The sequence below is a fragment of the Desmodus rotundus genome, chromosome 10 (assembly GCF_022682495.2).
Source record: "Desmodus rotundus isolate HL8 chromosome 10, HLdesRot8A.1, whole genome shotgun sequence".
Taxonomy (NCBI): domain Eukaryota; kingdom Metazoa; phylum Chordata; class Mammalia; order Chiroptera; family Phyllostomidae; genus Desmodus; species Desmodus rotundus.
In genome coordinates, this window is record NC_071396.1 from 25,079,820 (window position 1) to 25,093,394 (window position 13,575).

The 13,575-nt window shown below is 48.5% G+C and overlaps 1 protein-coding gene across 1 annotated transcript in view; it reads right to left on the minus strand.

The window, feature by feature from the left end:
• Positions 1–13,575, minus strand: part of GABRG3 (gamma-aminobutyric acid type A receptor subunit gamma3) — a 331,989-nt gene that overhangs the window by 123,472 nt on the left and 194,942 nt on the right. Inside the window, exons 4-5 of the mRNA XM_024561807.3 lie at positions 12,074–12,294; positions 9,927–10,009 (exon numbers count right to left, since the gene is read on the minus strand). Coding sequence (XP_024417575.2) covers positions 9,927–10,009; positions 12,074–12,294 — 304 coding nt within the window. The remainder of the gene's footprint in view (positions 1–9,926; positions 10,010–12,073; positions 12,295–13,575) is intronic.

Below are 13,575 nucleotides of genomic sequence, written 5' to 3' on the forward strand. Positions count from 1 at the left end.
TGCACACCCATGTGCGTCTCAACATTATTCACACTAGCCAAAACACGGACATAACCTAAGTGTCCGTCGATGGACAGAGAGAGATGGTGCATGCACACAGTGCGGCATTCGTCAGGCTTTTAGAAGAAGAAGATCCTGCCATTGGCAACGACGCAGGTGGGCAGGGCCAGCGTTTTGCTGAGTGAGATAAGCCCCATGCAGAAAGACAAACACTGCATGATCTCGCTTATCCGTGGAATCTAGAACGGCCAGACGCACTGCAGAGGGCAGAGCGGCGGCGGCCAGGGGCTGGACGTGGGGAGGTGACAGTCATAGGGTGCAGGGATTCAGTTAGGCAAGAGCAGCACCTTCCAAAGGCCCGCCGCCGCCCAGCATGGTGCTGAGTGTTAACAATACCGAATCAGGTTGTGGCCAAGGTGCCCAGCAGGGGGCGCACGAGGGGCAACTGCACGTTGATGTTTCTCTCCTTCTCTTTCTCCCTCCTTTTCCCTCTGTCTAAAAACAAACAAACATACAAACAAAATCTTTTTAAAAAAGATAAAGAGACTTTATTGGAATTGGTCCACTCAATGATGGAGGCCAAGAAGTCCCACCACCTGTCTGTCACCCAGGAGAGCAGGTCAGGTGACTCGGTCTGAGTCCAAGGGCCCGAGCACTGGGGGGTGATGGTGTCAGTCAGTGCCGGTCCAGTGACAGAAAACCGTGTGTGGCAGCATTCATGGCTGGGAAGCTGGACGTGAAGAGCGGATCCCTTCCCGCCCTTCTGTTCCAAGCAGGCCCTCCCTGGACCGAGGGCGCCTACCCGTATGTGGGAAGGGGGCCTGCTCTACTCAGTGTAGGGGTTAAAATGCTAATCCCTCCCATGGACACCCTTCTGGATGCCACCAGAATAACGTGTCACCTGTTCCCGGCAGCCCAACTGACATAAACTTAACCACCCGCCTCCCCTCGTGGGACAGTTTCCTTCCAAAGCCACACACCAGAGCCTGTGCCTCAGAGAACAAAGGGCCACTGCTGGAGCTTTGCAGCACCTGCTACCTGGGGACAGAGGGGACGGGCTTTCAGAGAGCTGGCTGGGTCCCCTCCAGCCAAAGCTACAGGCCTGGGCTTGAGGATGCTCCACCTGCTAGGCTGCCCCTCCCGGCAGAGGGCCGCCTCGCTAATGCCCTGGGGTGGGAGTGGGGGGGGGGCAGTGGACCAAAACAAGCCCTCTGTCTCCACTGATTTTAGAGCTCACACCGACTTTGAAGCATTTCAGAGGCCAAAGTGCTGGGTTCTCTCCCCAGGTCACAGCAGCTCGAGGGTCCAGAACGAAACGCTCGGCACCTGTATACATTGATCGGCTCGTTCCTCTGCTGCCAGCTGCTGCAGGAGCCCGGCTGTGAAGAGGCTCCATCCTGCTCAGCGCTGCTCAGCTGGCCCTCCTGTCTTGAAGGGATAAAACCCAGCGGAACAGACCACAAGGCACAGTTTGAGAGCAATGACATACGAGTGTGACAAACAGCATGAATTTCTAAGCGAAGCAAGACCAAGTTCATGGTTGGATTTCCAGTCTGGAGCTGAGAGAATCAAGTATGCAGAGCAGGTATCCAAAACCATGATGGACATAAAGAGGGAGTGAAATTTGGGGAAAGAGAAAGGAAGGACATTCCTCCTATTCCGCAAACACGCAGTTTGAAAGGAGGTGAGAGGCTGGTGTGAAGGTCGTTGGGAGAGGGGCGCTGCCCGACAGCGGGTGACCCTGAGCAACGGGGATGCTCCTGGGCATGGCCTCTCCGAAGTCAAACACGGTGTTGGCATAGAAAACGCTCACCGGTCATCAAAGACGGGGGATGAAACTGCCATTAAAGTATCTCATTCACGACATTCACATTGATTATGGTTGACATGGTACTCTTTTTATATACTGCTTGACAATATAGTGTTAGAGTAAATTTCACGTTGCCTTTTAACTTTTGAAAAGGTAACTGCTAGAAAATGTAAAGTTACACCTTGATGCTTTGCCTGATGTTTCTCAGGGACAGTGTCGATCTCAGAGGGATGGCGAGAAAGGGACAAGAAGTGTCAACCGGAAAACGAAGGCTGGGAAATAAAGAGACTAAAACGACTCTCAGCGGAAACATCTGTGCAGCTTGAAAGAAAAGTAAAACAGAGGACAATGAGTATAGAATTGCACCCGTGGGTGGAATTCGGTTCATTGACATACTTTCATCGGCCAGTATTAACCTTCGGAATGTTTTAATGATGCATGTCATACACATTTGTTGTCAACTATTAAATAATACCAGAAGCTCTCATGCAGAAATTCTCATCTCTTGCTTGAAGGATAAAAGCATCTGGCACATCCTTTCCCATGTTCCATCCACAGGGTGTGGCTAGCCCTGAGGAGCTGCCACCTCACAGATCCTGCATGCAGTTTGCCACAGTCCCCACCATGCCCTATTGTCTCCTGCGGCCTGAAATTAAATGTTGGCTGCTGTTCACTACCAACAAGCCTGTGGTGATGCTTCTTGCTATACACTTACAAGGAAATAAACATTCGTATGGCAGCAAGAGTCAGTCACCAAAATTCTGCATGTGGCTCTTTTTGTCATCTGTGTTTGCCACCTCTGCCCCATGGATAGGACAGGAGGGTGCAGAGCTAGCTGAAAGGGCTAAGAGTCCATTTGGGCATGTATGTGATGATGATAACCAGCTCTAGGGTCCTGCCTTCTAGTCGCATTCCTGTGCTTTATGCCTTTCGTCTGTGCTCTTCCGCTTGGGCAGCATAAACGATGTTTAGTTGGAAACATTCCATTAAAATTACAAACGTAAAATCCATAAATAAGTGATCTTCGTGCTTGAGTTGCTCTGTACAGGAACTACTAACGATGTCTTTAGTTTATGAGTAATAACAGGAAAATATGAAAGGCATAGGCCTAGCGTTGCACAGAGCTGTGTTTTGAATGAAGAACAAAACGAAAGGAGAGGCGGAGCAGATGAAGGGAGCAGATGAGGCGGGAATGGAGGAAGGGGCCTGCTGGGCCACCACGCAGCATTCCAGCCAGTCCCCAGGAGGAAAAACCAAAACGTCTGAAGGGTTATAAGCACAGAACTGACGTAGGCACATACAGCTTTTAGTCAGCCAAGGCCAGGATGTGTGTGGATAATGGACTTAAGATGAGAGGGGCATCCGCGAAACCAACAGGCAAAACCTGCGGGCAGGGACCCAGTGCAGGGACAGGTTTTGCAGATAACGTCAGAAGCAGCTGGCTGGACCAGGCGGAAGAAGCGTTTCCCAGAAGTCGGAAGATCTGTGTCTGGGGCTGCTTCCCTTCACCCCGGGACGGCAAGGCCATCTCCTAGCTACAGAATGGGTGAGGTAGATCAGATGAGATTTGAAAGCCTGGACTCCAGGTCGGGGAGCTGGGAGATGCAATTAGCACATGGAAATGGCTCGGTGTGTTCGGAAGCTCCGGGTGACACCTGAGCCTCATATATGTGTAAGAACCAAGGCACAGATGACCTGTCATTGAGGTCGCTACATTGACCTCCTGGCCCAGGTCTCCGGAAGCTTCCATGTAAGAATTCACAGGGTCATTTGCCTAAAGTAAAGAGAGAGGCCATGGGCTTGTTGATCTGGCATTTTTCAAAGAATTGTTTCATTTAAGCCTTAGATGTATTTATTTATCAGCAACTTGGTCCAGTCTTGTATGTGAATTGGGCCTAAAATGCCAGCTCGATACGATTCTTCCTATTTGTTTCTAAAAACAGAATAGGGGCTCTGGCTGGTGTGGCTCGGTTGACTGAGTGCAGGCCTGTGAGCCAAAGGGTCGCCAGTTCGATTCCCAGTCAGGGCACATACCTGGGTTGCGGGCCAGGCCCCCAGTAGGGGAGTGTGAGAGGCAACCACACATTGATGTTTCTCTCCCTCTCTTTCTCCCTCCCTTTCCCTCTTTCTAATAGAATTAAAAAAATGTTTTTATCCACACGGGGATAGATGGGGATGGACGGAGACGAGACCTGGGGTAGTACGCACACAGTACAGTGTGCAGATGCTGTGTTGTGGAATTGTGCGCCTGAAATCTGTACGATTTTGTTAACCAGTGTCACCCAGTAAATTCAATAAAAAGGAAAAAATAAAATGTTCAGGTTAGAATAAATTTAAATGTGCAGAAAAAATTGCAAAGATACTGAAGGGAGTTCCCAATACACCACACTCAGTTTCCTCTATTATTAGTATTTTACGTTAATAGGGTACATTTGGTGCCACTAATGAACCAACATTGACATACGATTAACACGTTACTGACATGTTGACATATGATTGACGTGTGATTGGCATGTCCATGTTTTTTCCAGGTTTCGTCAGTTTTCCCAGAATGCTCTTCTTCCACTCCGTGGGGCCATCCAGGATGTCCCGTTGGCTGTGACAACCTCATTTTGTGTCCCGCCGACACGGACAGTTCTGATGCGTCCTGGCAGATTCTGGAGAATGCACCTCGATGTGCATTTGCACGATGCTTTCTCATGGTTGGAAGGGGTCAGGGGGCTTTAGGAGGAGGACTGCAGAGGTAAAGGACAAGTCTCATTCCATCACGTCAAGGTTGCGTCCTCTCCACATAACGTCCGCCTGCTGACGTAGACCTTGCTGGCTGGCTGCAGTGGCGTGTGTCAGGTTTCTCCAATAGCAAACGGCTCTTTGTTCCCTTTTCCACTCCATGCTCTTTGGAAGGAGGTTGCTCCACTCAGCCTTGAGGTAAGGGCAGGAAGCTGTGCCTCGTCTCCTTGAATGAATACTCTCTACCTAAATGGCATGGAATTCTTCCGCACGGGAGACTGGGCTCTTCTATGCATTTAAGGCAAAGCGATATTCGGCTGCCTAACTATTCCACAATTTGTTTATCTATCAGCTCATGGACATTTTGGGTCGTTTCAAAATTTGGCCGTGTACACACGGCGGCTATGAACAATGGCATTTGAGGTTTTGTGTGGACAAGCGTGTTCAGTTGTCTTGCGTGGGTGACTTGGAGTGGAATTGCTGGGGGATGTATTAACTTTACATTCGACTTGTGGAGGAGCTGCCACGTGATTTTCCACGCCAGCTGCGCCACTTTACATTCCTGCCAGCTGTGTACGAGGGTTGCAGTGTCTCCCCCTCTTTGCCAGCCTCCTCTCCTTGCCTGTTATTTTTTAAAAAATGATAGCCAACCTACTGAGTGTGACAGTTGTGTGTCTAATTGTGGTTTTCATCTGATTTTCCCTAATGTCTAATTATGTGGAGGGTTTTTCATGTGTTTCTTAGACACTTGTATATTGTCTTTGGAAAAATAGTTTTTGTCTGGGTTTTAATTGGGGTGTTTGTCTTTTTGTTGTTGATTTCTAAGAATTATTTATACATTCTGGATGCCAGACTCTTAGCAGAAATATGATTTACATATATTTCCTCCCATTCTGGGAGCTGTCTTTCACTCTCTTGCTGACCTTTGAAGCACCAAATTTTGCATTTTTATGATGTCTAGTTTACCTATTTCTAAAAGTGTTGTTACTTTCACTTTTTAGTGTCATATCTAAGAAACTATTGACTAGCTCTGGCTGGTGTGGCTCAGTGGATGGAGCACCAGCCTGTGAACCAAAGGGTCACCGGTTCGATTCCCAGTCAGGGCACATGCCTGGGTTCCAGGCCAGGTCCCCAGTAGGGGGCGCACAAGAGGCAGCCACATACTGATGTTTCTCTTCCTCTCTTTCTCCCTCCTTTCCCGTCTCTCTAGTAAATAAATAAAATTAAAAAAAACAAACAAACACAACCTAAGGCTGTCCTGGCTGGGGTGGCTTGGTTGGTTGGAGCCTCATTCCATACAACAAAAGGTCACAGGTTCCAGCCCCAGTCAGGGTGCATATGGGAGGCAACCAGTCAATCTCTCTCTCTCTCCCTCCCCAACTTCCTTTCTCTAAAAGCAATGAAAAAAATGTCCTACGATAAGGATTAAAAAACAAACAAACAACCTAAGGCTGAGGGAGAGAATCTAAGGAAGAAATGATCAGTTTGATTCCTGGCCCAGGGCACATGCCTGGGTTGCAGGCCAGGTCCCTGGTTGGGTGCATTTGAGAGTCAATTGACTGATGCATCTCTCAAACATTGATGCTTCCCTCTTTGCCTCTCCCTCCCCCTCTCTCTAAAAAAATTAATTAATTGAATTAAAAAAAAAGAGAGAAACTAGGGACTATATCAAGGTCACAACAATATACATATAGCATCTTTGAAATGTTTTATAGTTTCATCCTTACACGTTTATCATTCATACAGTTTGAGTTAATTTTGTACAGAATGTGAGATAGAGGTCTAACTTCATTCTTGTTTTTTCCAAGTTTTAAAAAAAATTTTATGTATTTATTCAGAGAGAGGGGAAGGGAGGGAGAAAGAGAGGGAGAGAAACATCAATGTGTGGTTGCCTCTTGTGCGCCCCCTACTGGGGGCCTGGCCTGCAACTCAAGCATGTGCCCTGACTGGGAATCGAACCAGTAACCCTTTGGTTTGAAGGCTGGCACTCAATCCACTGAGCCACACCAGCCAGGGCTCAATCACTGACTTATGATTGGAGTGCTTAATCTTTTTACATTCAGTGTATTTACTGATTAGATGGAATTTATGCCTGTCATTTTACTATTCGTTTTCTATCTGTCTTATGTCTTTTTTGTCCCTGTATTCCTTCTTTACTTCCCTTTTTGGCATTGAATAGACATTTTACAGTGTAAAATGTTAAGCACTCTATCATTTCTCTTACTATATGTTATTGTTATTTTCTTATCCTGAGTATTATAATTAACCTCTTCTAGTATGGAGTAATAGGAAGTTGATTGCAAAAGAATGTAAAGGAAAAAGTTTGCTCTTATAGAGCTCCATGTCCACCCCCAATATACTTTTATTTTACCATGAAGAGCTCTTTTAGTATTCCTCGTAAGACAGGCATCTCTGTCAGCCATACATTCTCTGTTCCAGTTTATCTAAAGATGTCTTTCTCCTTATGTTCTAAAGGGTAGACTTACTGCATATAGAATTCTCTGAGTCTTCTTCTTTCAGCCTTCCAGCCTCCAAGGTGTCTGATGAGGAACTAACTGTTAGCCTTACTAAGGACAACTTACGTGCCCTTAATGTCTGCCTCTCTCTTGCTGCTTTCGCTTTGTCTTCTGACAGCTCATAGTAGGTCCACGTGGATCTCTTCGAGTTTATCCTCACTGAGGTTGACTTCATTCTCGGATAGGCAGATTCATGAGTTTCATCAAATTTGGGGGTTTGCCTCACTCTGTCTTCAAATATTCTTTCCGCCCCACCTTCTGGGGCTCCCCTGACGCACGTGTTGGGTGGTGGCGGCCCCCCACTCTTGGAGGCTCTGTTAATCTTTCTCCATCCTTTATCTTTCCCTTCTTTGGACTGGGTAATAAAAATGGACCGGTGTGTAAGTGTGCTGATTCCTTGTTGCTCACACGCTGATGTGCCGACCCCCTCTAGAAAATGTTTTATTTCGGTTACTATACTTTTTTTCCGATTTTTCTATTGTGGTAAAATACACATGATAGAAAAGTACCATCTTACCCAGTCTTAAGTATACAGTTCGGTAACATTAATACACTAATCTTATGGGGCGACCATCGGCACCATCCACCTCTAGGACGCCTTTTATCTTGCAAAAGTACAATTCTATCCCTGTTACACAGTAACTCCCCCTTCTCTGTCCCACCAGACCCTGGCAACCACCCTCCTACTTTCTGTAACTACTATTTTCACTATAGATACCTGGAGTAAATGTAATCATGCAGTATGTATCTTTTAGTGATTGGCTTATTGTATTTAGCGTAATGTCTTCAAGGTTCGTCCATGTGGGTGTCTCCCTCAGTCTCCTTCCTTTGTGAGTCTGAATAGTACTCCATCCCATGCATTGACTACAGTTTGTTTCTTGGTTCATCTGCCAATGAACATCTGAGCTACACTGGCAGGAAAGGGAAGACACGCCAGCCAGTGGACTCAGGAGACTCTCTTATTACAACGATAGTCCCTGTTTCTCCCTGGCTGGTATGGCTCAGTGGATTGACTGCTGGCCTGCGAGCCAGAGGGTCACCAGTTCGATTCCCAGTCAGGGCACATGCCTGGGTTGTGGACCAGGTCCCCAGTAGGGGGCGCGCAAGAGGCAACCACACATTGATACTTCTCTCCCGATCTTTCTCCTTCCCTTCCTCTCTTTAAAACTTAAATAAACAAAATATTTTTAAAACAAAGGTAGCCCCTGTTTAGCTTTGGCTGTGGGAAGAACAGAAAAGCAACAAATGTCCCTCCTAATGTTCACACCACCTGCGCGGCCCAGAAACCCAGGCTGAACTTGGATTTAAAGTGACAGAAACACCAAGCAGAGGCAGAACAGACCCTCTCTGGATGAATCTGCATCAAATATAAGGCTCAGAGAAACCCCACAGAAAAGAGTCCAGGGCACACGAGCTCAAATTACAAATTTCTATGAGACGCAGTAAAATGAGACAAGAAATTCTGCAAATTGCTCCCACAAATGTATCAGAATGTCCAGGAAATATAAACTAACAGAAGATGGCATTGAAAATCTGGTAAAGAAATCAGAGGCTGTCAAAATGGTGTGGAAATCAGAATTAAAAACAACAAAATAGAATATATGATAATGAGAAGGAAGCAATGACGTTATAAACGCGGTAGATGAGTTCAGCGCACATCCAACCGTTGGAAAGATGAATGAATAAAGGCACATGAGCTCACCGAGAGGACCAATTAACAGTTAAGTGAATATACCGCTAGGAAAAATTATACACACAGATACCAAGCTGATTCACAAGAAACTAGCCAGTTTGAATTGTCCCATAACTTTTAAAGTCATTAAATAATAATAACATCAGGCCCAAACTCTCTACAGGCTATTTCACCAGACAGCCATAGACATGGGCCATTTACCTTAGAGACCGAAAATATAATGGCTTTTGGACATCTGTTCAGTTTGGGTCTGACTAATCTAACACGTAAACATATTTTTACTCAGTCTCGGAGATCAGTGAAATTTTGCTTTCTAGCTTTTTGTTTTTCTGAATCTGAAATGAACTGTATAATCTATGCCTCCCTTATTTCATTTTTGTCTTCTTACTACCATGGACGGTGAGGGAAGCCACAAAACTTCCGCCTGAGGTGCCATCCCATCTGTGGGTCGCGACCCCTAAGCGATGATATCGAACGCCAATGAAATTCACTGAATTCTGATGAGTCACATTACGTAGCTGTGATCAGTACATTTAAAATGAACCATCGTGAATTCTGCAGGTGTATTTCCATACTGACCTTTACCTAAACAACTTATTTTATAAATAAGCAACTACAGCTGATATTTCCTCTCACAAGTATCCTTGTATGCATTAGGCATTGTCTTTAAGAATTTTTAAATGATTACTTGTTAGCTATACTATCAATCGTGAGTAAAATATTGAAACATGAAACAGTGTGAAAATTCTGTCCTACAACAGTGCAATGAGACAAAGATAAATACTCAAATACATTTTTAATCTTCCGATTTAGAAGACAAATTCTCTTGCTTGAAATAATAGGAAACCCAGAATTACCACAAATAAATTTTCTACACTCCCAAATAAGACACGAGACAGTTCACATGCAGAAAGGTGTTCGGTAAGTCACGCATTCACCGATTTCCGAAGCCTTTCATATTAAAACCAATGGTTATGTCACTCGCAGCTTTCCCAAAGCACCTATTTTGGAGTGGGGGTCCCATGGATAACGTGCAGGGTGAAAACACCCAAGTGGCCAAAACCACATCGCGTTATCTGTGCAGGGAGGGAGGCGATAAGGAGTCACGTGACCGGCGGCCCACCTGCAGCCCAGGTGAGACATCCCTTCACCCGGCATTCCGCGCGGTGGTACTCACAGCTGGAGAAGATCAGCGGGCAGGAGTGCTCGTCCATGGGGAAGTTATGCAGCTGCAGCTGGCACTCTGCGTTAATGGTGAGCCTGCAGGGGGGAGCCAAGGTCACTGTCAAGGTCAGCCTGCCAGAAACCAGCAAAGTCACGTTATCACAGTTAGGGGTGGCGGATGGGGGGACCACTGCATGCACAGCTTGCCCCTGGCGGTGCCACCGTCCTCCAGCGACATCATCAGGTAGCTCGCTCTGAGTAGTGGAGCTTTTCACTATCAGGAGCAGGGAAAATTGCTGTACGTAAACTTCTATCCTGCATCTGGAAACACAGCCAAGTCTGGAAGGATGGTGTTCTATTCTAAGTCCTGGTTTTCAATCGGCTTGGCTGGATTCACTCCTTCCTTCTTTGGAACTGCTGTACACGTCTAAATAGGTATAATGCACAACTAATCCATGTGTGAGGGTGTGGTGCTGGGATGCACCACTGCTCCATCGGCCTGGGAGGTGGTGGCTGTACCCTATGCTCCCTGGGCAGGGAGCCCGGGACTCACAGAGTTTCCGTAAAGGATCCCGGGACCGGCCACATGTCGCGCTGGTTTGCTGAGACCTCCCTTCCAGATCTTACGCATATTCCTTTAAGACCGATGAGGAAACGGCTGTTATAACCCCCAGAGCTCCCTGCCGTGACTCTCCTGTGGTCCACCCCAGCCAGGCCAAGTTCTGATTTCCCTGAAGTGTTAAAATTCTCTACTCTGCTTACTTTGATGCTGTCTGTGCCTTGATTTGGGCTGTTGGACACTTGTTTACCATTGTGCGTGACGGCCATCTCGGCAGGGCCACCAATCACCTGCCAGTAAAGGCTCATGATACGGGCTGTGGGGAGAGGGAGAGGGTACTGGGGGGTCGGGGGCGGGGTGCTGGTAGTGCTCAGGAGCCAGGAGGATGCCGGGTCATGGGTCAGAGAGATTAGAGAAGTCACCCTCTCCTGAGGCATGCTGAACTTGAAGTGCCCTTTAGGCCTTTGGGAGGAGCTATTTTGTCCTGTACAAGGCACAGTTTTTTGCCCAGATTTTTGAGGGGAAAATAAGGGTGCACATTATACGTGGGAATTCACGCTGAGACGCCGGTGCCCATTATACATGGCAGAATACGGTATCACACATACTGGGGGCCCCGAGAATCTGGAGTCCAGAAGTGGTCGGTCGGAAATAGGCACGTGGGAGTCTCCGCGGTAGGTGTGGCTTTTACAGTCATAGGAACGAGCGAGCTAAGCCCGCAGGAAAGGGCAGGGTGAGCAACCTGAGGCGGGAGGCAGAGGCAGAAAGGAGAGAAGAGGCAGCGCCCAGAGCAGGGTAGGAAGCACAGGCAGGAGGAGCCTTCTTGCTGCGACGGCCTGACGGGGAGTCTGTCAGAGCCGGGGAGGCCCCAGATTTGAGGTGGGCAGAGTCTGGAAGGTCCTGCCGGGATCCTCATGCTGGGTGGGCAGGAAGGCTCGCTTGGGGGCGGGCATGGCTGTGACATGTTGAGGTTTGCGTGGTGTTGGGCTCCAACCACCGCCCGGGGAGGCTCTGAGAGACACAGCCCCACGGTGGAACCCCAGGAACACTAGCCCTCCCCCTAGCGATTTGGGCAGGTCAGCTCCCTCCTCAGAAGTCCAGTGTCTCTCCGCTAACCAGATGTCTGCGGGGACAGCGGTGCCGCCAGGAGCGCGCCTGACGCGGTAGCCGCCGTGGCCATTAGGGATGCATCGCCGCCTGCCCTCTGCGCTGTTTTCCCCCCTGTGCTCTCAGGTTTGTTAATTTCCTATAATTACATGTGTTAATTAGTACGCCAAGACATCTTTATTTTCCTAGCTAAGTGGACCCGTGGGTTAAATAGATTAAAGGTAATTTCCACGGCCCACTTGCAGCAGAGATGGAATCTGCTTGAAAACACCAGTTGTATTGGTCGCAGCCGGTGCGCGCGCGCCTTCGTGTTCGCCCACGTGGCATCGGGGCGCATTGCCAGGCGCCGCGCTGCTGCGGTGCGCGGGGACCAGAGGACGAGGCAGAACTTGGCGGGTGGGGGGGGGCGGGGTGAATAGAGCCCCATCTCTCCAGTGACCTAAGGGAGGGACCCGATCAGACCCTCAGGGACGCCCTTGCCCCGGCGCCTTTACCTGAGCGTGTAGAGGATTTTCCCGTCGTTCCAGATCCGGAGGAGCTGGTTCGGGGTGGTGATCCAGTGCGCCTCGGCGGTCTTGGAATTGCGGAAGATGGTGTCCGGGATCCATATCAATCCCACCATGTTGCTGTTCAGAGTGAGGATTTTCATCGTGCTGTTGAACCGGAGGCGGCTGTCCGTCCAGGTCTGAGCGAAGAATATATCGATTTGGTATTCCTGCAACAGAGTGACAGGAGAGGCCGGGGGGTTGGATCGGGGAACTTTCTGCAAGTTTCGTTGGCGTTGTCAGAGCATCTCTCCGTGTGTGCCCCTCATGCCCCAGAGCCCACATTCCTTTCCCTCAGGACTTAATGCGGTGTCTGGCTCAACACCGCCCCCACGCAACACTTGACAACCAGTGCGATAACGTGAGCATGCTCTGGGACTCTTAAATTGCAATAAACCCATGGTGTCATGAGGGGCCAACAGGCAGTGGGACATAATTCAGAGCCCAGACGCGGAACTGCATTCCCAAGGCCAAGCTCTGACCAGCAGCAGGGCTGATGGAAGCCTCCATTCTCTCCACTGTGAAGTGGGTGCAAGAGTAGTTAGTGCCCGCCTCCTCCCTGGGTTATAAAGCAGGAAGGAAACGACCCTCACAACCCTCCAGTCGGGCACAGCACAAGCGATGCATAACGGGCGTATATGCCAATTACTATTATCGTCACTCAAGAGCCTTGTCAAACAGCACAACCCAAATCGAAAAGAACAGGAAGGCCCTGGCAGGCTGGCTCAGTTGGCTGGAGCATCCTCCCATACACCAAACGTTGCGGGTTCAATTCCTGGTCAGGGCACATACCTAGGTTATGGGTTCGATCCCAGGTTGGGTGCAGATGGGAAGCAACTGAACAATGTCTGTTTGTCTGTCTGTCTGTCTCTCTCTCAAATCAGTAATAAAATATCTCCAGTGAGGATTAAAAAACAAAACAAAACAGAAGACAAAGGCAGAGACAGAGAAGTAGAGAGCCCGCAGACTCCCAAGGCAAACGTCAATTCCAACAGAAGGTTCAGAGTGCAGAGAGGCAGCACTCACACGTTCTGTGGTCACAGCCAACAATGACTTTGCTGTGACAATTACATATTGGGTTGGGAATGGCTGTGTCCCAAGGTAGCTGCCCAGGAAGCAGGCGGGTCCCAGCAGAATGCATGCACCAGCCCAGGGCACTGTCAGCATCACAGGTGAGTTTGGAGGAGACCTGCCCTCTGGGCCATTGCTTACGTGAGGCACTCTATAAATTGGGGGTGTCGGACTCAGTTTCCCTGGGGCAGCCACATCAGCCTCGTGGTCGCCTTCAAAGGGCTGAAATAATTTTAGGACTGTATAAAGGTAACTACTCCTTAACTGTTAAGGAGTTGAAATTACATGCGGCCCTTTGAAGGCGACCACGAGGCTGCTGTGGCCTCCCGGAGAAACTGAGTTTGACGTCCCTGCTATAAAGGTACCCTGAGTGGAAGGTA